Source organism: Cyprinodon tularosa, unplaced genomic scaffold, assembly GCF_016077235.1.
Source record: "Cyprinodon tularosa strain WSP-4 unplaced genomic scaffold, ASM1607723v1 ctg759, whole genome shotgun sequence".
Taxonomy (NCBI): domain Eukaryota; kingdom Metazoa; phylum Chordata; class Actinopteri; order Cyprinodontiformes; family Cyprinodontidae; genus Cyprinodon; species Cyprinodon tularosa.
In genome coordinates, this window is record NW_024039517.1 from 181726 (window position 1) to 205860 (window position 24135).

Sequence of the window (24135 nt, forward strand, 5' to 3'; positions counted from 1 at the left end):
TACATTTCATAGCTCCACAGCAGCACTTTAATTTATAGCAAGCAAAAACCCAACTCTGTGTGGTGACATCAGAGGGAGAACATGTTGGAGCTAGCTCAACATTCTATATTAGAGATGGATGGAAAGATTCCAGAACATGTAGCATAGAAACGGTTTGTGTGGTTGAACCATCATTTCTACCGTCCTGGTAGAAAAAACAAGGCAGGAAAACATGGCTTGTTATGCCTGTGGTATATAATACTTTCAATTAACAGGATTTTCAAATATATCCTACGCCACTGTTATAAGACATTATTTGCTATATACTTTAACCCTTTATAGAGCAAGTTACCATTTTTGATCATTTGCATGCCCCTTAATAATGGAGTCATCCCCACCATCCCTCAGTGAGGTCTAGAAGCACAAGATCTATATCCAGCCATTCAGCAAAGATCCTGCTGTACATCGTATTTTGCCATTTGACCAATTAGACGTGGCCTTGAATGATATATTTGTCATGATCTGGCCTGTTTGCTCTCCCTTAATTAGTAATTCCTTTCACCTGCCCTCTTCCCTCCCTGCCTCATTATAATTTATTCCTCTCACCTGTTTCCTCTGGTTTATATTCAGTTCAGCCTGAGCATTCAGGGCCAGATCATTGCTTGTCTTTCTGTCAGTCTTTCTGTTCAGTTTTTATTTGGTTCATGTCCTGGATCCTGGCAGCCAGTGGAAAGAGGGTTTTAGTGTTTGTCTCGTCTCCTGATCGTCCACTGTTCCTCCCCTGCGGAGTCCTCTGGGTTTTTGGCTCATTATGGGGGGGGGGGTTCAGTTTTTATCTAAGTAAGCCTGGCTCCTGGGTGGAGACCAGTTTAAAGTCTGCTTCAAGTTCCGGTTCCACGTCCTGTCTCGGCTACCCTCTTCCACTGAGCCTGCCTGTCTGCACCTGATCCTGTCTGCTCCTGTGCGTGACCACCTGGTCATGCTTCTGGTCCCAGTAAGACTCTGAACCCTCCTGGAAGCCTGTGGTTGCATGGAAGTCTGGATCCTGCCACCTCTGTCTGTTCCTGTCTGTTCTGGATCCCTGACCAGGATCAGCTTCCACCATCACCTCTGGGACTGCAGCACTGGGACACTTGTGGTCTGGACTGTTAAACCAGGTAAGTGACCAACACAGTTAATCTTCTATTGGTTGATCGTGGTCACTTACCTGTGTTTCCTCCCTAGAGTGTCTGAGATTGGGCGGTGCCCCGCCCCCCCTGCCTGCAGTGTCCTCGAGCCACAGCTCCGCTTTTGTTTTGTTTTTATTTTAATAAACCTTTTGAACTTTCCTACTGACTGCCTCTCCTGAACACTGGGTCCATCTGTCCTCGGTTCATGACAATATTACCTACTGTAAAATAAGTTGGGGAAAAAAAAGTTTACAAGTCAAGAAGAAAAAGGTAAAAAGCTAATTGAAAAGTTAAAAAATAAAGTTACAAAGTTAATAAGCGTACTTAACAATTACATGTAGGTTTATAAGCTAAAAAATGCAAGTGCCAGTATCAGCATTAATGCCTCTTAGGTTAAGTTGTACCCAAAAAAAAATTTTCTTTCACTCTCAGAGTGTTTTTGATGAATTTCTTATAGAAGCACTATTGTTATTTTTCTTAATATATTCGGGCAAGTCGCGTTTCATGTTATTACATTGACATTAATTTTTGCCATCAAAATATCCATATTTTTCAATGTTACAAAGGTAATAAGGTGTTGTCCTGGATTCCAATAACACTATTGGCTTGAAATTTTGATTTTCAAAGAATTTCATTGAGTGCCATATAAAGAGTTACGGTAAATCAAGTAACTCAACCTGTCCTTCACTGCCATGGTTCTCAGGGTTGAACACCCCAGATTTCATCTGCTGTTTTATTTAGTTAAATTTAAAACACCTATGTGGGAAACTTAATTACCTGCTTATCATAGCAGAAATAAAAATAAAACCCTTTCCTGCAAAGAGAACAAGCAGTAAAGGTAATTTATGGATACTGACAGATTTCACCTGAAAAGTTGTATCTAGACCAAGCTCCATGGCTGCAGATGATGCTGACATCAATAAATCCCAACCCAGTGTGGCACAGTAAAAAAAATCTTAGTTTATTTTGATCTTGTCAATCTTAGCATCTCCATCATCCAATTCATTTCACCACAATTCCCCTACAGACCGTATTTCAATGCCAGTGCAACGCAGAGCTGCAAAGAGGAAAGCAGTAAAATGAAGGGAGTTTTCTTATTACACGTGCTTTAATCTCGTGTTACATAATTTCACTTGATGTATTGCCAGTTACTCTGCCGTGGCTGAGTATAATTTAGTGTGCAGCGTGCCCATGCACTGCACATTTATCCTTGTATACTGTATATGACATAAATGATACAATTCAACTGCATGTTGCACAATGATTCAGTGATTGGGTATGCATCTGGCTACCTCTGAGTGGCTCCAGCCCACATCAGATAAAACACTTAAACAATTACTGTCTTATCTGCTGAGCTAGAAGAAGAGCTTGTGGTCTCATTATGGCCAGTTTAGACAGAAATTCAGAACCTCACTCACTTCTTAGTCCAATTCATCAGTCCTACCGGCCCTCGGGTGGAACCTAGCCATTAGTATTCACAGAGGAGGCTGTTATGTAAGTCAGGCATCATTTGGATAATTCTGCATTTTGTGGCTGTTAGCCACTGGAATGTGTTCTTTTGTTCCTTACATAATCTCATAAAAAAAGTCGGACAGAATGGGTTGTAAATATATTGGTTAAAAGAAAATAAAAAAAAAATGTAATTTTTAACTGAAACTGAAGGAAAAAGACTGAAACCGAACCTGATTTCCTCTTAAAGATAGAAAGCATAGAGAAAGGAAACAAGTAGAAAAATCATTCTTGAAATAGATTACAGCAATAAAACAAACACTCCTAAACTCCTGACAAGAGGTTCATCCTTGTTGAATACCACGTTTTTCAAATGGAGTGCAACCATTTTTTTTTTCAGATATTGCAATATCTTTTCTTAAGCCCAGATATTCTTTCTACTTAATCAATCCTTATAGCGAAAGTTTTTCCTTTGTTTTCTTTACAAAAAGAGAAGTCATCAAGTGGAGGTTGTAAAACTTCTTGATAGAACTGGCTAAATATATGTAGAAGAAATAAGATGAACAATTTTCCTGGGGAAAAGGTGGACACCATGTTCACTTGGATTGTTAAATAAAGAGTCAAAGCTAAGTTTCCATTTTTTTTTATGATGAATAATCCCAATGAGTTTTCCCCTCAGTTGAGTTTTAACAATATAATAAGTTATGTGGCTAATGAACATGAAATTTTTGACTCCGTTTTTATGAAAAGTCTGACGTTATAATGAATATTCATTGAAAAATAAATGTGCTGTTAAAATAAAAATTTCCTTTTTTCTTTTTTTTTCTTTCTGTCTTGCTTTCTTTTTTCCTTTTCTCTGTCTTTCATTTTTTTAATGCTGCTCTCTTTCATATGAGACAATGCAACAGAAATGATGGCCCTTGTACTGTAAAACAAATTGTCTTTCTTTCTGTCTCTGTCGCTCACACAATATTTTCGCTTTGTCATTTTCTTTATTTTTCACGGCCTGTTTTTCCACTCCTTTCATGCATCTCTCCTCCTCCCATCCTCTGCAGGGCATTGAGCGCCAGCTATCAGTTTTACAGGCAGCTCCACTGAAGCATGCACTTACATTTCTGATGGTGTTTTTTCTCCTGCTCAGTACCAGACTTAACAGTACAGTCATGACTGTTTTTTGTTTGTGCACATAGTGTACACCAGAGGTTATCATTAAAAGTCAATTTCCTTCATCAGAGGAATATTTTTGTTCTTGAAAGACTTATGTCATCAGACACATGTATAGAACCTGAATATTTATATGTAAACATTGCCAGATGATAAAAATGGTTTGTCTTATTTGATGTTTTTTTAATTGGTCAGAATGTTCAATGAAAACTCTTTCAAAAGATTCAAATTTCTGACAATCATTTAATGGTTTAAGGTTTTTAAAGGTTAAAGGAAATGCATTCAACATTAGAGATGCACTGATCCAATACCTGGATCAGATACCGGGACCAATATTGACTAATTAGATTGGATATCTGCGATTTGATACAGGATATCCAATATCCAATCTAGTGGACATTACATGGAACTGTTATTTCTTTCTGTTTGCTGCTTATTTGATAGTAAATGATAAGAAGTACATTTATTGTTTCCTTTTTAAATTATTCTTTTTCAACAATGTTTATTTATTCAACAGTTGAATTGGATCAGTATGGGATATCGGCATATACACTCTGCCCAGGTGTCGGTATACAGTAGGATTAAATAGGAAACACTTCATTGGTGCATCCTACTCAACATGCTATAAAGTGCCAGCCAGAGTTGTAACCTGAACTTACAGGTATTTATGTCAGGAGCTGCATTTCCATTAATCAGCAAATTGCGCAGAGTGAAATTCTGAAACACTGCAAAAGAAACCTTAAATGTTTTACTAAAAAGATTTTACACTTCAAGGAGGTCGTTTTTAGTCCTAATGAAATTATATTTATTTTATATTTGGCCAAACTGCAAAGGAAACGCTTTCTTCGTAGAACACGAGTTGCATGATATGCATGAGATGTCATTTTTTGGCCCCGATATCGATACCCGATACCTGGCTGTGCAGTATCGGCCGATACCGATACCATTATAATGTAAAATAATTGCCATCATGGCTTTGTCAAGCTGCTGCTTACCTTTGTGAAGCAGGAAAAAATCTAATACGAAGTGAGTCCATTAGTACTTTTTGATAAAAAGTTCTACTGGATAATACAAATAAAAAGTTTTTATTGCCTACCTGGAGTGGCCGACAATAGTTGAATAAACTTATGGCTCTCAAAATGGTATCTGTGCCCTATTGGTTGGTACTTGCCGATACCGATACCACCATTTTAGGGCAGTATCGGCGCCCCGTCCGATACTGGTATCGGTATCGGTGCAACACTATATGCAACTGGACATTACTGCCTTGTAAAAAGATGAAGAAGAAGAATACCGGAAGTAGATGGAGGATGCCGCTACCAGAGCTGTGTGTTTACAATAACTTCTTCTATTAACGTGCAATTTTAAATGTGTTATTAAATGGAAATACTGCAATTACGAAACTTTGCAGTTTCGAAGGGGGAGTGGTGGCCTAGTGGTTAGGGCATAGATTTTGGGAATGCAGAGGTTCTGAATTCAAGCCTCACTCCAACAGCCTACACTCTGGGTCCCTGAGGAGGACCCAGGGGATGGGTTAAATGCAGAAAGCACATTTCGTTTCTCTTTACTTGTGACAGTGTAATAACAATAACAGCTGGGTAAAAAAAGACTAGTTTTGCATAGATTTGCAATGGAAATTCAACTATTAATGTATGCCAGAATTAAGGTTCAGTCTTTCTTCTTTTTATCCCTGTATTTAAAATACACTGCTGCTACTTTGTGTTAGCGTTTGTTGTCTTCGTGACCTTGTTGGTTTTAGGATTCAACTCTCAGCACTGTTGCTCATATATGATGGTCTCTTTTTACATGTTGTCATTTATTGACTTTTTTTAGATTAGCACAAATCTGTCTGTCTTAGCTGGGTTTAGGGTTAGGGTTAGCCATATTATCAAGGAACATATTTTTCATAAACAGCTGAGATTACAGAGCAAATTGTGCATTAAACTGTATATTCATTTCCAAAGCCATAACATAATATTCATCCTTTGTATTTTGAATGTTTTCTTCAGTGAAAAGCTGGGAGTTCCTGGACTCTCTGCCCTGTTGAAACTTTGTGCCCCTGTCCTTGTTTCAGTTTCAATTTCCAGGCATTTCTATTTTTCTCTTAACTTCAAAATTTTTTTCTTGGATTTCCTTTTTTGCACATTTGTAACTTTCGTATGTACCTGTACCTAACCATTGCATATTAGTTTTTTTATATAACAACATTTTTTGTCTAAAACTATTGTTTCTCACTCTGGCATTTTTAACATGGCATTAAATCTTTTAAATCTATAAAGGTTTTAGGGAGGTAATATGTTACTGCAGAAAGAAATTAACTTATTTTATTTACAAGTCTTTGCATATTTAACAGGAGCTCATAGCATACATGACTTTTCAATAAAAAAATTTAAAAAGGGGACTTTTAAAAGAGTCGTCTTTCACCATTATAACAAGATTCTGTTAAAGATCTGATGTGTTTATTTCTCCTCCCATAGACTATGCTGACCGCCATCTCTATGAGTGCCATCGCAACCAATGGAGTAGTGCCAGGTGGGTGAGCAGACGCCGGCGCCACACTGTCATCGCTGTTTGATGCTGCCCGCTTCTAAATTTTCCCTTTTCACGGATTGCTTTTGGCACATTCCTCCGTGCACAGCTTGATATATTCAGAAACATTAGGAGCTTTAGTCTGTGATCTTGTGCTCTTTAACTTTCCTGTCGCACGTTATTTATACAAAATAAAGTATCAGCCAAATTCCTGGCAGTAAAACCCAAATCACCACTTTTCATGTGACGACGCATCGCTGTATGCATGCAGTATGTAGTGTTGAGCTTCACAGTAATAATAGTCCACATCTTACTCCACCAGGGGTCACAGCAAATTAGAGGCTTGGATCTGCACACCCATTATAAGTGTCTGGCTTATAATGGGTGGCAGCCTTTATGTTGCAGGGAAGTGCTGATTAGGGTCTATTCATTTATATACAATGAATTAATTGGCACATTGTTCCTCAGAAATACAAAGGCACTGTGTTAACATGCAACAGCAAGAACAAGCTACATTGACAAAGTAAAGAGACAGTTATACAGCTACTCCACTGTTCTCTGTTATTTGAAGGGGTTCTTATTATTAATATTGTTTATGCAATGGTGAACATTTATTGTTCCCATTAAAACTTACAACTAGGAGTGTCCCGATGTAACTTTTCATTTCCGATACGATACCGATATTGCAGCTTTGCAAATTGGCAGATATCCATATTGATCTGATATTAAATTAGTGTGAATCATACCAGGTTTCTTAGGTTATTTTATTGAATGTTAGAAAAGGCTTGATAAACTAATATTACTAAAAGAGGGAACAAAATTCAACAACAAAAGGTATGAAAACAACTGACCCATGTAAAATTAACAGATGAGTCACAGAAAAGTGTTTCTGATAAAAAACAATATAAATTTTTTTGCTAATATTGGACCGATATCCGATATTAATATTGGATTTGGATATCCCTACTTACGATAATTTAAAAGTTGTTTTTAGGTTAATTTTTTGTAAGCTGATGGTCATTTTTCATGAACATTAACTACCTTTTATTAAAAAAAATAGAATACAATAGAATTGAGGGATCACTTCATCATGTTTTTTTTACAAATATATGAAACCTAAAGAGCAACTTAACATATATTTTAATTGATTGCTGCAAAACTTATAAACAGTCCTAATATATATACATTTCACTTTTTATCTTATGTCTGTTCTTAGCTGGAGGCTCCTACTACATGATTTCCCGGTCCCTGGGCCCTGAGTTCGGTGGAGCAGTTGGGATCTGTTTCTACCTAGGAACCACCTATGCTGGAGCTATGTACATCCTGGGGGCCATCGAGCTGCTTTTGGTAGGCAACATTTTACTGCTAAACCTGCTCATTTTACCGAGATTACCACTTTCCTTCTCTCTAACCATTGTTGCTGTTATTGTCAGAGAAAATTTCTTATGTTGTTTTTAACAAATTAAGTTTTATACAAAGTTCACACAGCCCAGATTCAGAGACCAATAAAAACAGTGTTTCAGTAGCTCAAAGTTTATTTTACTCAACTCTTCAAAAAGATGATGCAATAATCCACTTTTACATGCAGATTTCCAAATGTAGATGTATTCCTATCAAGTCATTGTACTTTCACTATGTTATAACTCCATAAAATTCAATTTAAAACTGTGGTGCCATTTTAAGCTCAACTACTAAACTCTTTAATTCAGTTCACTTTATTTATTTAGTGCCAATTCACAACATATATCTTCTTGATGCAATTTATATAAAAGTTACTTTGATCCAGTCATACATACAAATTCAAGAACAATTACATACAATCTCATTTGATTCCAGTTGTCAAAGAATACAGTTAAGTTCGTTAATCAAATTGGAAACATTAAAAATGTTTTCTGAGAAAGCCCAGGAGAGTCATGTTCTTACAGAAAATCTTCCTCCTGGGTAAGCATATACTAACTAGTTGCTTCCATAGAGTCGTTAACACTGCAGCAATCCCTCATAGTGAGGATGCATGTAGTAACAGCAGAAGGAATTCATTTTATATGTTTCCAAGCCTATAGGATGACAATGAGTAATTAGTTACAGCAAAAATGAAGCCAACTGCTAGGAGAAAGACAGGGCGGTTGATGTCAGGAGCAGATCAATCCATGCCCTCGTCTCAGGAATGTGTGATAGCGAAACAAAGCAACATAAATATGAAAGTGCTGAATATAAAATTATAACCTCAAGAAATAAGAGCAGAATTGTTTGGAGAGAAATAGAAGAATGTAGCACTCCTTCGTATCAGCTTCTCTATAAAAAGTTAAGAATTATGATTAAAAAAAAGAAACTATCAAATATGGAGAAATTAATCATCATAAATTAAAATCATGTAAACATATTTTGTTATTGTTTGGTATAGTTTTGTTTGCACTTGTTTGTTATGTTCTGTTATCAAATTGCAAATGTGACAGAAGAATGAAAAGAACTACTGGGAGAAAAAAAAAAAAAAAGATGGGAGAAAAATGTCAATTTGCCCTCCCCCCACATATAAAAAAAAGGGGGGGACTAGAAAACTTGATATTTGTAAAGAGTGCAATTCATATGTTTATAACTAAATAAAAAAGATATTTAAAAAAAAAATCTAAATAGATTTTTTTTCAACATTTTAATTGGAGGTTATTTCTGTTGTTTTATTTTTCTTATCTCCCTTGTAATTATGTTCAGATCAAACCCAAATCATAGTTTGCAACCCCCTGCTGGTTCATTCATGACTACATTAGCTTAGCAAACTATTAGTGGATTTTAGAGAAAAAAATAAAAATAAAAAAAAATAAAAAAAATACTTTAAACCATTGATTTTGAAAGCACATTTCCAAGACCTCCAAGCTCAAACAATTAGCTGTATGTGTCATGATGGGTTCACTAAAAGCGACCCAAGTATGCAGAACACCACTGACGGACACAGGGATGAAAGTTTAACAAGTTTATTTTGCTCAAGCACACAGAATGTACTGGTTCGGGTTCTGGGCCTGGATACTGGTTCACCGGAGTCTGCGTGAGAGACAGTTCAGTTAGCGTTGCCAACAGAGGTTTGATTTCCTGAAGCTTACTGATTGTACCTTGAGGGTTCTTGAGGTTTAGCTTTGGGAGAGTCTCTGTTGGATCTGGAGAGGGGTTCATCAGCAGAGTCCGCTAGCTGCTTCAGCGTCTCACTTCTAGTAATGCACAGACCTTGGCTTTAGGTTTTCCAGCTCTTAGCCATGAGCTGCTTGGAGGTTCTCTAGGATTCTTCAGGTTTGGCTCAGAGGGTCGGCTCGGCAGGTTAGCTCTTCCTGAGCTTCTCAGAGGAGACACTGGTTTCCTGGAAGACAGAGACAATGGTTAGAAACAGAGGGCTCGAGGAGACAGGCTTGATCTGGGACACGTGGAAGGTAGGGTGGATTCGGAGGGACTGAGGTAGTTGGAGACGGACGGCTGAGGGATTGATGACTCGGGTGATCTTGTAGGGGCCAATAAACCTAGGAGAGAGCTTTCGAGACATCCCCTTGAGGGGAATGTCTCGAGTAGACAGCCATACCTCCTGGCCCTCAGTGTACTCGGGGGCGGGACGTCTCCTGGCGTCGGCGAAGCGTTTAATGGACACAGATGATTGGTTGAGGGTGGCGATGGTTTCCCTCCAGATTCTCTGGCAACGGCGGATGTGTTGATTAACGGACTGGACCGAAATCTCTCTCTCGTCTGCGGGGAAAAGTGGAGGTTGATAGCCGAGACTAACCTGAAAAGGTGATTGACCAGTGGATGCAGATCTGAGGGAGTTGTGCGCGTATTCGATCCAGGGGAGAAATTGGCTCCAGTCCACGGGATTGTTAGATGTGAGGCAACGAAGGGTTGATTCCAACTGCTGGTTCATCCTCTCAGTCTGACCATTTGATTGGGGGTGGTATCCAGAGGTCAGAGAGGGTTTGCAGCCGAGAGCTGAACAGAAGGCCTTCCAGACCGGGGAAATGCACTGAGGACCCCGGTCAGAGAGGATCTCTTGGGGAATGCCGTGTAAACGAAAGACGTGTTTGATGAGGTCAGTAATTTCCCAGTTGACCACCCCCACTGTGCAGGAAGCCGGAAGAACAGGTTCAGGCGTCTCGGGATGATCAACAGAATAAAGACGAGAGAGAGAATCGGGTTTGACATTCTTGGATCCGGGTCTGTAGGAGATGATGAGGTTAAACCGAGAGAAGAAAATTGACCACCTGGATTGGCGAGGATTTGCTTGCTTGGTTGACTGGGTGTAAGCCAGGTTCTTGTGGTCGGTCCACACAAGAACCGGATGCTCAGCTCCCTCCAGCCAATGTCTCCATTCCTCCAACGCTAGTTTGATGGCCAAAAGCTCTCGGTCTCCCACATCGTAATTCTGCTCTGCTGAAGAAAGTCTACGGGAGAAGAATGCACAAGGGTGGATCTTTTGATCCGAGTCTAGTCTCTGGGATAGGACTGCTCCAACTCCAGAATCTGAAGCATCCACCTCGAGAATAAACTGCTTCGCTGGGTCAGGTTGCATTAGCACTGGTGCTCTGGAAAACAAAGACTTTAATTTATCAAACGCAGCCTGAGCCTCAGGCGTCCACTGAAAGGTGCGCTTGACAGAGGTCACAGAAGTTAATGGAAGGGCGGTCTGGCTGTAGTTCCTGATGAAACGACGATAAAAGTTTGCAAAACCTAGAAATCTTTGTAGCTGTTTGCGGTTCTCTGGAACTGGCCAGTCTAAAACTGCCTTTATCTTGTCCTCAGATGGTTTTACCTGGCCGCCCTCGAGCACAAACCCCAAAAAGGAGACTGAAGGCTGGTGAAATTCGCACTTCTCGGCTTTCACGAACAGCTTGTTCTCCAGCAGTCTCTGCAAAACAAGGCGGACTTGTTTCTTGTGTTCATCGAGGGTCTTGGAGTAAATGAGTATGTCGTCAATGTACACGAAAACAAATACATTGAGAAAGTCTCTGAGAACAACATTTACGAGGGCCTGGAAGCAGGCTGGAGCGTTAGTTAGACCAAAAGGCATTACCAAATATTCAAATTGGCCCAATGGTGTCTTGAAGGCTGTTTTCCATTCATCTCCTTCTCGGATCCTAAGGAGATGATAAGCGTTCCTTAAATCCAGTTTCGAAAACACTGTGGCTCCCTGTACGGGTTCGAATGCAGAGGTGAGGAGAGGGAGTGGGTATTTGTTCTTAATTGTGATCTGGTTCAAACCTCGGTAATCAATACATGGTCTCAGGGAACCATCCTTCTTCCCCACGAAGAAAAACCCGGCGCCCAAAGGAGAGGAAGATGGGCGGATTATTCCTGCAGCTAATGATTCGTTAATGTATTTTTCCATGGTTTCTCTTTCAGGCTTGGAAATATTGTACAACCTGCTGCTAGGTAGTGGAGCACCAGGTAAAAGTTCAATGGCGCAATCATATGGTCTGTGTGGAGGTAGGGACGTCGCACTGACCTTACTGAAGACAGGGGCTAGGTCATGGTACTCAGAAGGAACTGAAGAAAGGTCAGGAGAGTCCATCTCCCCCCCACCTCTAGGAGACCCCACCAAGGGGGCAGCTGAACGAAGGCATGTTTCATGGCATGAGATGGACCACGATTCCAGGTGACGTTCAGTCCAATTTATGTGAGGATTATGCTTCTCCAACCATTCGAAACCAAGCACCAGCGGGGAACATGCAGAGGGAAAAACAAAAAATGTTATTGTCTCTCGGTGGTTACCTGACAGAAGTAGCTCGAGGGGCTGAGTTTGATGGGTAACTTGATGGAGTCTCTTTCCGTCAATAGCGGATACACAGAGAGGCTGAGTCAGAGGAATGGTTTCTATTTGGAGTTGTTGGACGAGGTTAGAATCGATTAAGTTCCGTTCACAGCCTGAGTCGATGAATGCAGAAAAAGAGAGGCTTTGGTTAGCACAGAACAACGTGGCAGGAAGTAACAGTCGAGGAGATTTCTTAGTGTTAATTTGGCCCGCCAGACTCCTCAGATCCTCTGGCGGGCCCAGGCTTTTGATTTAGCCGGGCAAGAAGCGATGAAGTGTCCACTCTCACCACAGTAAATGCATAATTTGCTTAGAAAACGCCTTTGCCTTTCCTCTGGGGTGAGCCTAGTGTGTCCCACCTGCATGGGTTCGACATCTCTTTCGCCCGAATGAGAGGCCTGAATGGGCAATGGAAGAGACTGGGACTTAGGTCTCTGAATGGACGGCTGCTCTGTAGAAGAAGAACAAACAGTCACGTTATGTGAGGCAGAAGAAAGTGTCCCCTGCTTCCTTGAACTGTTTCTGGCACGAATTCTATTATCCAATCTAATGGAGAGACGAATTAGATCTTCGAGGGTAGCTGGTTCGTCGAGGGTTGCAAGCTCATCCTTAATGTGCTCATTTAATGCCATGAAAAAGGCTCCCTTCAGAGCGCTTTGGTTCCATCCGGAAGCTGCAGCTTTAACCCGGAAGTTGATGGAGAATTCAGCCACCGAAGAGTTTCCCTGTTTTAGATTGAATAGAGCTCTAGAATCAATAGTTTGGTCAGTTTCTTGGTTGAATACCTGAGTAAATTCAGAGATGAAATCAGAGTAATAGCAGTTTAAGCTATCGTCGGCGGCAAATCTTGCATGAGCCCATTCCAAGGCTCTTCCTGTTAACTGAGAAAGGATGAAGGTTATTTTCTTGTAATCCGTGGAAAAGCTGCCGGGGGAGTTCTGAAAAATCAAACGACATTGAAATAAAAATCCCTTGCAATCTTTCATGTTACCAGAAAATCTTTCTGGAAGACTAGGACGGAACTCTGATGACGTCACTGCTGGTGACCTCGGAGGTGGAACTGGACCCGGAAATGGTTGTGGTACAGCATTAGCGCTGTTCAGATGATTCGCAAAGCTCTGTAGCATGTGGTTATGAGTGTCAACCAGGCGGTATAACTCACGGAGCGTTTGGGTTTGTCCCTGAATTTGGGCATCCTGCTCCTCCAATCGACGGGTGAGGTGATCTGCTGGGCCTTGAGTTTGGCCGCAGTGTTCTGTCATGATGGGTTCACTAAAAGCGACCCAAGTATGCAGAACACCACTGACGGACACAGGGATGAAAGTTTAACAAGTTTATTTTGCTCAAGCACACAGAATGTACTGGTTCGGGTTTGGGGCCTGGATACTGGTTCACCGGAGTCTGCGTGAGAGACAGTTCAGTTAGCGTTGCCAACGGAGGTTTGATTTCCTGAAGCTTACTGATTGTACCTTGAGGGTTCTTGAGGTTTAGCTTTGGGAGAGTCTCTGTTGGATCTGGAGAGGGGTTCATCAGATGAGTCCGCTCGCTGCTTCAGCGTCTCACTTCTAGTAATGCACAGACCTTGGCTTTAGGTTTTCCAGCTCTTAGCCCTGAGCTGCTTGGAGGTTCTCTAGGATTCTTCAGGTTTGGCTCAGAGGGTCGGCTCGGCAGGTTAGCTCTTCCTGAGCTTCTCAGAGGAGACACTGGTTTCCTGGAAGACAGAGACAATGGTTAGAATCCAGGCTGGATTCAAAGTCATAAGTTTCACTGAGGATCTAGGCTTAAGCGCTGACCAACTGGAACAACACTGCGGCGTTGAGGCAAGGTCTGAAGACAGCTTAAGTAGTGGATCCTCTGATGATCTTGATGAACTGCAGCTGTGCAGGAGGCTCCCTCAGAGGATCCACGGCGGACTCTGCTGGAGAAAGGTGGAACTTCTCCAGCTCCCAACAGTATGGCTGGAGCAAAATGTCCTAAAAGCCCTAAAAGGTGGCTATAAAAGATAAATCTGCAAAAATGCATCCTCCTTTTGTAGGTTGTTTGGACTTCTTCTTATTAAACGAGTTCAACCTTGCAGTTATTTTCTCTTTTTATATTTACAGCACTGCTTACCTTGTCTTTATACAAAAAGCAATAGTTATACTGAAAGCATTTATTTTGACAAAAATCTTCTAAAAATACACATGAGGCAGGATTGGAAGTAGTTTAGCAGATTCCTTTTTAAAGTACATATTTACTGCTTTAAGAACTCACTCATTTATTTTAATTAAATCTTGCTATTATGAAAATAATGCTTATGCAGCTGAAATCTGTGTTCTTCTCCCACATCAACAATAAAGATAGAAACATGTTCAGATATTTCTCCTGAAGCGTTCCCATGCCAACCCCGATTGCTTGTTAATCTTATCTGCGCTCGTCTCTATTTTTGTTGCTCAGCAGCAGGAAGATGATCCTCACATTTTTAATCCTGACCAGAAAACCTACGATTAGCCTACATTTTCTGACCAGAGAAACGACAGTCTGTCTGAAAAATAGATCTTAGACTGGCATCAACACAGCCAACAAATAAAACCCCACATAAACCGTTGGCATGATGTGATGAAATAAATGTCATCGTTGAAGTCTGCAGAAAATCCTTCATCCTTCCCTGGTTTTTGAAGCTCAGAGGTTATTTAAATATATTTCGGAAAATATTACCCTGACTTGCCATCCTCCATCTTCCTTTCTTCCTCTGCCTTTTTCCTCTTTCTCCTTTGGTAGCCCATGTTTTGTATAATTATGCAGATGATGCACTAATTGGAGATCTAGATAGTAAATCTGGTTACAGCTATCTTATGATTATATATAGTTTTTCTTTTCTCTATCTCCTTCTGGTCGTCTCTTGCAGAGTTTGATCATGCATGGAGGTTAATACTGTCTTCTGGGTCAAATCTAGCTTAATTTCCATTGTAAAAATGACAATCCCATCAGCATGGTGTAGAAATGCCCCCATTTCATCCATCAATCCCCAACCAAGAACACATACTGAAGCTGCTATTTTAGGAAGTATGAAGAGTTCAAAGTGAAGGGAGGGATTTGTTTGCCCGGTGATAAGCTGTTATTAGCATCACATCAGCTTTTCCAACCAACAGCCTGAGCTGAGTTTTAACCTCTTCTTCTTGGCTTTTTATTTCAGGAGATCTTTAGAGCAATAAACAGTTTTTGGTGAAAATCTAATGGCTGTTTTTGTTTTAAAAAAGGAAGAAACTCCAATGCTTATGTAACAGCAGTGCTGTGAATCATCACGAGCTGATGACAGACACTGATGGTAATTATGGGTTTCTAGTTTGCTGTATCAGATAGGGCTATTCTTGGATTAGTAATAGTAGACATATATTAATGACACAACTTTCAAATATTGATTTCCATGGCTGGGCTTTTAAATTAAACAGTTGAAACAGCAGTCAGAGTGCAGCAGAGGACTGTTAATGCAAGAATCATGAGTTTCACTCTCTTCTCTCCTCACCTCATTCCTTTCTGCTTGTCTTCTTTTATATAATTTTTATTCTTATTTTCCCCCTCTGGATAAAAGATAATATGGTTTTCAGTTTACAGTCGGCAAGACGACCACATTTATAACCTTAAGTCTGCCAGCTGAAATCCCCTGACACACAGGGCAAAGTGAAAGTGGATGAGCAATACTGCATTGTCTAAGCTACTACCTCCAAGATGCCCCCTGGCAAAACATAAAGTTTTTATAAGAAAATCTGTGTTTTCTCTTTGACCCTTACGTTTAGATCTACATATGTCCCAAAGCAGCGATATTTCCCATTGAGGGACTGGAGGGAGCTGAGGCAGAAGCCGCCCTGCTAAATAACATGCGCGTGTACGGGACCATCCTGTTGACCTCCATGGCCACTGTCGTATTTGTTGGCGTCAAGTATGTGAACAAGCTGGCCCTGGTGTTTCTGGCCTGCGTCATCCTCTCCATTCTGGCCGTCTACGCTGGAGTCATCAAGACCGGCATTGAGCCGCCCGTTTTCCCGTAAGTGACGTAACAGACAGAAAAGAAGAAGCAGCACAAACATAAATCAAACCGTTAAAATCTTTATTTTGCTCTTTGACATGAAGAAAATCCAGCACCTAAGAGAACTTGATTAGTGCTGTTTAAATTAGTAGAATGTAGTTTTATGGTTTCTGTTGTTTCGTTTTTGCACTACATCACACACTGTTATGAATACATATTTAACAACACATAATACACCTATATTCTGTTTGTAAGAAGCCTGATTTTCTTGTAATCTTTTAAATTGCTCTGAGTTAGAGCTAAAAGAAATTCCTGCAACAAATAAACAATATGTCATCGCCATGTCTTCATGAAATGATATAATTAGATAATACCTCACAGAAGACCTGAGAGATACATCATCAATCCATTTAATCACCAATGTCCACCAGGATTTTAGCTCTCTGCTGCTTGTTTGTAAATTATAGAAATAAACCATTCAGGACTTTCCTAGTTTCTGTTTCTCATAAAAATGAAGAAAAAATAATATCCTAATTTATGCATCAACGCATTTCTTTCTACTGTTGTGATGGGATTGTTTTTTGTTTTGTTTTTTACCAAAAATTGCATCAAGTTAGAAGCTGTAAATCAATGCATTTATAGACAGTAAGTAATGGGAGTTTTTACCACCGCTGAACTCTACTGATAAGGGCAGATAAAAAATAAATTGGAAGATTTCACCTCTGACAGACTCATTAGTGTGTCTCCACTTAAACCTACTTCCAATTTCTCAAACTGGAATAAATTCAATTTTTTTGAGTACCAAAAAGCAGAGATAGAAGCAGAAGCGGTTTCTTGCAGGCTTAATAAGCAAAAGGTAGCAACTGAAGCAGTAATCCACAAACCAAAACCAAAATCCAGGAGACGTAAGGGAAAACATACATGAGGAGCACAAAGACAACGAGGAAGCAGCAAACAGTAACTGAAGAGGAGGAGTAGTATATATGCCAAACAGAACAAAGACTGCAGTAATCAATTGATTGGGAGCAGGTGTGGACAGAAGGATCTGGAAGGGAGCTAGGGGAAAGGAGACTGACACAATAGGGCAACAGAGGGTAAACAAAAAATAAATAAGAACTCAAATACAACCAGAAAACGACACAAAATGGAAATCAAACTAGAAAACACAGAAAAACATGAATAAAAGTGTAACTGAAAACTCAAAAAGAAAAAAAAAGGTGTAAAATCATGACAGGGAACATGTTTTCTATTTGTTTAAGCTGCTAATGAAGCTGCTGAAACGTTTCTCACATAAAATCAATTCAACTACAGAACGAATGTAATGTTAATAAAAAAAAGTTTTTTTGTGCGTGTACGAAAAAAAAAAATGATTATGTTTTGTTCTTGTCTTTTCTCCAGCGTTTGCTTATTGGGAAATCGCACTTTGGTTTGGAAGAACTTTGATGTTTGTGCCAAAACCCTTGAGACGGCTAATGGAACAGTGACCACGCAGCTGTGGAGCATGTTCTGTGACTCACCTTTCCTTAATGCCACCTGTGACAAATACTTTACTGCCAACAATGTGACGCAGATCCAGGGCATTCCTGGGATTACCAGTGGAGTTTTGAAAGGTTGGTCCTTTCAAAACTCCTTTCAAAACAGAACTCATTTTACAGAATAAGACAACATCTGGGGTTTTTTATATATATATATATATATATATATATATATATATATTAGTGCTGTCAATCGATTCAATTTTTTTAATCGCGATTAATCACATCAATGCCTGAGTTAACTCGCGATTAATCGCATTTTAATCGCAAATTTTTTTTCTGATTGAAAATCATTTAAATACTCTCGATGACATACAAAAAATACATACAGGCTAGGTTTGTGCCAATGTTCTTTTTTTAAAATGAAAACAGGTCACAGACACTGATTTATGCCATAGAAACATATGGCAAGAAGATGGGGAGGCATGTAGCAAAAAATAACAAATATGTAGCCAAAAAAAAGGCCCTGAAAACAGGCTGATGTAAAAGACAGTCTTTACAGTTAATACAGGTTTTTGAAGAAAGACAAGCATTTTACCCTACTGCTATAAAATGTAGTACAGTTAACATTAGATGTTAATTAACCAAGATAATAATGAACAATTTTCAATCAATACATCAAAATCAATAGACCGACATCACTAGATGGAGGTAGTCTATGCTCTAGAAAGTTACTTTTCAGCCTCTTAACAAAAATGAGAACACACACCCACCCACCCACCCACACACACACAGACACACCCACCCACACACACACACACGATACTGAGCTGTGGCGTACAAAGACAGCAAGAGTGCCGTAGCAGATTCCATTTCACCTCAGTAATCTGTTTTCTCAGCGTATTTCAGGTTGCTACTAGTTACCAGACACTCAACTTGTTTGTTGGTGGTGGGGCTTAAAGAAAAGGCACTAGCGCTACCCAATGTATGAGCGTCTTTTTTCCTTGAGGAGCTCCGCTCTCGAAGCCTATGGAAAATGCATAGACTGGGGGAAAATAGCCCCGCCTTCCCACAGGCTGCAGCGGGATGTACTTGGAAAATTGTACCATAAAACCACATAGCGTTAATCTCACGTTAAAAAAATTAGCGCCGTTAAAATGGCCTCGCGTTAACGCGATAATAACGCGATAATTTTGACAGCACTAATATATATATATATATATATATATATATAGCTCTATCATAGGTGTTTTTTCTTATATATCTACTCTGGTAACCATAATAATGAAAATAAATTACCACAGTTTCTTTTTTTTTTCTAATTGTACTAAGAGTTTGTTTCTTTAATTTAAGTGGTTGTATTGCAAAATCCCTATCTTCTGTAATTTCTGTCATTTTCTCATAAGGACACAAAAGTTTGGATAATGACAGGCGGCTTAAATCTTTGAAGATGACGTTGATGTCTAGCCAATCACAGTTCACTTTTTTCTCAGCTTTAAGTTCTACAAACATTGAACAGACTTTTAGACCATTAGCTCTGAAACCTGAAAGCTAAATTAACCTTATTTAACTTTGATGGTTAACAATAAAACCCTGCATTAGGCATAGGGTAAAATCTGTGCCTTTTAATGACCCTACCTTCTTGGAACTCCTCATATTTTACTGAACAAAGTACTTTTATTGTAGCATTTCAATATATGAATCACTGAAGGCATTTATTGTCACAGCTGTTAATATTAATTCCCTCATTAAACATTGCTCTATTAAAGAGGTTGGAGGAGGCCCAAATTTGTGTTAAGTCAAGTCTTTTCTTGTTCTTTTACTCCCAAGAGAGGAGTCTGTGAACATGAGGCTGATTTTTCAATAGCTGGTATTTCATGAGTAAGAAATGAACTTTTTGTATATTTTTAATTGTAACAGATGTTCTCTGAATGGCTGAAGAACGAAGCAGATACATCTGTTGGTTTTTTTCCTAGTGGATTGAATGTAATTAAAGGAATCACTTTTTTAGCTTCGTCTCACCAAGTGACGCCTTTCTCACCTCGTTTATTTATTCTTCACTAAACCACTTTATTACCAATACAGATAACTTGTTTGGGAACTACTATGAGAAGGGGGATCTGGTTGCCAAATATGACCTGGAGTCAGTGGAGGACCATGATGACCCTCTTACCAATTCTAACCGCTACGTTTTGGCTGATATCACCAGCTTCTTTACGCTGCTGGTTGGCATCTACTTCCCATCAGTGACAGGTGACCATTGTTTGTTTTGCTTGTTGTTTCGCTTTTTACTGGATGTCTGAACATTCTTTGTGTCAACACTAATAATATTATAACAAATTTAGTCTCTTGTGAGTTTGAATTTGTAATCACAGTTAAAACTTTTTTTTACAGGTATCATGGCCGGATCCAACCGCTCTGGAGATCTGCGTGATGCCCAAAAGTCAATCCCCATCGGAACCATTGCAGCCATCACAACCACCTCCACTGTCTGTATCCTCATATGGCTTCAACCTTAGCAAAAAAAAAAAACTCTGAAAACACAGATCTTGAAAATAACACAGTTTTAACATCATTGAAAGAACTGTAATACATCAGTTCTATTTCAGACTGATGCTTTATTGCTGACAGGATTTTATACTACCATAACATTTTTTTATTTTTCTCAGCTGCATGAGAAAAAAATAATTTTGGCCGACAGGAAGTCTCGTAATTAAAGGTCAGGATTTTAAATTTGGAAAGGTCATAACTGTGATGATGCCCATCTCATTTTCAAAGGCAGCTAAAAGTTTTCATGCATCATTAACGTTATTGACATTCGACCTCATCTTTAAGTTTGCTTCCAAATCAGTTTAGTGCCACTTACTTTTTGTATTTCTATCCAAACTAGAAGGTCATGGAATACAAGACCAACTTGTTGTCTGATAATTTTGTTTCTTTACAGGCAGAATGGGTCTAAGCATCTGTATTGAATAACGTTCAGTGTCTCTCTGTATAATCAGCTTTTAGTCTACTCAGATTTGATTAGGACTTCTAATTAGGTTATCTAGCTGCCTATGCAAGTGCAACTTAATAAACCTGGGGGATATTTGTTACAATGTCACTAATGTCTTATATATCCACTAAACAATATTGATTATTGCTTTTTACTCGGAAATATACTTAACTTTTTATCGGCAAATTGAATGCATTTTGAGACTTAAGTCAATTTAATATCCATCGTCTGAGAAACATGCCAGCTGTCACTGTATGTTTTAATTTTCCTGATGCCTAACCTCCCAGACATGACCAGTGTGTTTCTGTTTGGTGCCTGCATTGAGGGGGTGGTCCTCAGGGATAAGTAAGTCCATCCTTTGTGTTTGAAAGCAAATTGGTTTATCATCACTTCAATAAATATGTTAACGTAATGCTGGTGTGTTGTAGGTTCGGAGAGGGCGTGCATGGGAACTTGGTCATTGGCACGTTGGCTTGGCCGTCGCCATGGGTGATCGTGATTGGCTCTTTCTTTTCCACTTGTGGGGCAGGGCTCCAGAGCCTGACGGGAGCTCCTCGTCTTCTGCAGGCCATCGCCAAGGATGGCATTGTGCCAGCCCTTAGGGTCAGTTTCTGTTCCTGCCACAGTCACAATGTAGTGACTATACTTGCAGGAAGAAGAGCAGAAGGTACCTCATGCAGGCATAACTGTAGAAGCTGTGTTAATGGGTTTTCTGTTTGTGTAGATCTTTGGCCATGGAAAGGCCAATGGAGAACCAACATGGTCCCTCCTACTGACAGCTTGTATCTGTGAGAGCGGCATCCTTATTGCCTCCCTGGATGCTGTGGCTCCTATCCTCTCCATGTAAGAACTGAAAATCAAATTAATTGCTACATTCAGAAACAGTAGGAGAGTTCAGAACAGTTGGTGCCTAAAACTAAATGCCAGATTTTTATCGGCTCAGAATTAATCTCTTCTTACCTTTGAAAACAAAGCCCTTCAACTACATTCAGTTTATTTGAATATGTCAGAGTTAATACTTAGATCTATGTTGCAAACTGACTTAACTTGTTTCCTGCAGGTTCTTCCTGATGTGCTACATGTTTGTGAATCTGGCCTGTGCCCTTCAGACGCTCCTGAGGACTCCAAACTGGAGGCCCCGCTTCAAGTTCTACCACTGGTTGGTTTTTTAGTAAAAACATCATCTTGTGTTTTTATGTTTCAAATCCAATCTCTGTTTTCCTATTTGTATCTAATTATATATATTGCTTTCTAGGGCTCTGTCCTTCCTTGGGATGAGCTTGTGTCTGACTCTAATGTTCCTCTGTTCCTGGTACTACGCCATCGTGGCCATGGGGATCGCCGGATCTATCTACAAGTACATTGAGTTCGCAGGGTGAGTGGAAAAGGAAATCAGATTATTTGAAATCAAGACTGCAACTTTTAAAAACAAAATAATTCTTAAATGTAGAATTGGAAAAGAGGGATGTATTCAGTCCACCTGACCATATGTTTTGCTTCAATGTAGGGTGTGTGTCTACCAGCTTCACACTTATGAAATATTTCCCACTTTTCACCCTGCTTAAGAAAAGTTTCAGAATATATCTTGTAAAATGAAAGAATATCATTTAAGAAATACTTTATAAGTCAAAAAGGTAAATTAAAGGTTGTAGCTCTTAATAGAGGGTTTTCTTCAATGAGTTGTTTGTGATGCTGACGGCATTAGGTCTGTTTTCTGTCCTTTCTAATGGAAAATATTGAGGGTTTTTTTTGCCGACCTCATACTTGTTCTGATTGTCTTTATGTGGGACCGGGTCGCAGGGGCTGCGGTCTCAGCAGAGACTCCCCAACTTCCCTCTCCCAGACACTTTGCTGGAGGAAGTCCTATTGTTATGAGCACAGCACCTACTCTATGTTCCCTGCATCTTCTTATGACTTCTATCAAACTTTACATTTGACTTCTATCAACTATCCTTATTCAGCCTCTTTGTTGTTCCTTCTGTTATGATGGTCAGATTCGCTTCTCCTGTTCGCAGCATGAGATTTAGATGTCTGATGCTCCTCCAGAGTTATCAAGAATTTTTTTTCCACTTCTAATTAATCCCCACCGTATCCATTCATGTGCTAGGCTTATTTACATCAAGTTTAGAGTTGTTCGGTCATATTCTATTTTCAGATGATCGATCAAACAGTGCTTCATGAGATGTAGGTTACAGACAGCAGCTACATTTACATGTGCAAAATTTCCCTGATCTGATCTGAACCTTGGTTAACTGGGAATTCAACATTTCTGTAACACCAAAGATCCAGTGGCAATCTGCCGAAACCACATCTTTCTTTCGAAATGAAATCTATTTCCAGTCGCACTGAATTGGATTAGAATCTTTAGTCTGAAACGTTTGCATTAAACATTTTTGATATGATCAAACCTTCAATCTCAGTATTGGATTATTGGATTTACTCTATAGATTTTCCTTCCACTTCAAATGTTTGTGCTACATTTAAAATTTCAGTTTTAACATGAAATAGTTCAGGATACAAGAATAGTTTTGCAAGGCGCTTAATGATGAGCATAAAACTGTGTTTCTAACAGAGACGCCATCTCAGCCGTCTTTGCCCTTTCAACCTTTCAATATGAATGTTAGGTAACAAAACTTTTGATGTTCTGACTGATAAACATTGGTTATGTCGCAGTGCGGAGAAAGAATGGGGTGATGGGATACGTGGTCTGTCTCTGAGCGCTGCACGGTACGCTCTAATGCGCCTTGAGGAAGGCCCACCACACACCAAGAACTGGAGGTATGACACACAGGAACATGCCTTGCCATGCTTTCTTTATCGTGTCCAGCCATTCTTGAGTCACAGCTGTCAAACCGAAAGTTTTGTGCATATCAAAATGTGAATCATTTATGACACTTTCCGATTCCAAGAAGGATTTCTCCTTTTTTTATTCTTCGTCTCATTCTCTCCTGTCAGACCTCAGCTGCTGGTGCTGGTCAGCACAGATGCAGAGCAGAACGTGGAACAGCCACGTCTGCTGTCTCTCACCAACCAGCTGAAGGCAGGGAAAGGTCTCACCATCGTCGGGACAGCTCTGGAAGGCACCTACCTGGCGAACTATGAACAGGCTCAACGCGCAGACCAGGCAAGGAGCATTTCACAGTCTTACCACAGCCTGCCACCTCTGATCAACGTGTTTATTCTAAGCGGCACAGAAAACATTCCAGTCTATCCATATGATACTTACAAATAATCAGTAAACCGCAAAGATTTGAAAGATATCAAATTTCTCTGCAGTCATAAAAAATTCTATATTAAATTATAATAAAGTTTATTATAATAAGTTTTTTGAATTCATATGATGCTCTAAGGGCCTGATCTTCAAAAGGTTGACGTGTATTAAAACAACATCAGGAATCACTAGCATGCAAAAAAAAAAAAAAATGATCTGCAATTTTTCTTGCACGTGTAAACCAGGTGGAACAGCCAACACAAACACCTTTTTTGCATGTTTGCACTCATAATCTTATGATATAAAAATAAAATAGTCACCACAAGCAGAGGTATTACTCAAATCATAAACCAATTGCAGGCAATATTTTTGCATTCCTAAT

General features: G+C 39.6%; 1 protein-coding gene across 3 annotated transcripts in view; it reads left to right on the forward strand.

The window, feature by feature from the left end:
• The window catches only part of slc12a5a (solute carrier family 12 member 5a), a 215841-nt gene that overhangs the window by 178738 nt on the left and 12968 nt on the right, over window positions 1–24135 (forward strand). For all 3 annotated transcript variants that reach the window (XM_038270252.1, XM_038270253.1, XM_038270254.1), the window contains exons 5-17: window positions 6239–6293; window positions 7507–7637; window positions 15843–16090; window positions 17471–17682; window positions 19633–19800; window positions 19942–20040; window positions 20830–20887; window positions 20971–21145; window positions 21267–21385; window positions 21603–21701; window positions 21798–21917; window positions 23216–23320; window positions 23498–23666. In XM_038270252.1, coding sequence (XP_038126180.1) covers window positions 6239–6293; window positions 7507–7637; window positions 15843–16090; window positions 17471–17682; window positions 19633–19800; window positions 19942–20040; window positions 20830–20887; window positions 20971–21145; window positions 21267–21385; window positions 21603–21701; window positions 21798–21917; window positions 23216–23320; window positions 23498–23666 — 1758 coding nt within the window. The remainder of the gene's footprint in view (window positions 1–6238; window positions 6294–7506; window positions 7638–15842; window positions 16091–17470; window positions 17683–19632; window positions 19801–19941; window positions 20041–20829; window positions 20888–20970; window positions 21146–21266; window positions 21386–21602; window positions 21702–21797; window positions 21918–23215; window positions 23321–23497; window positions 23667–24135) is intronic.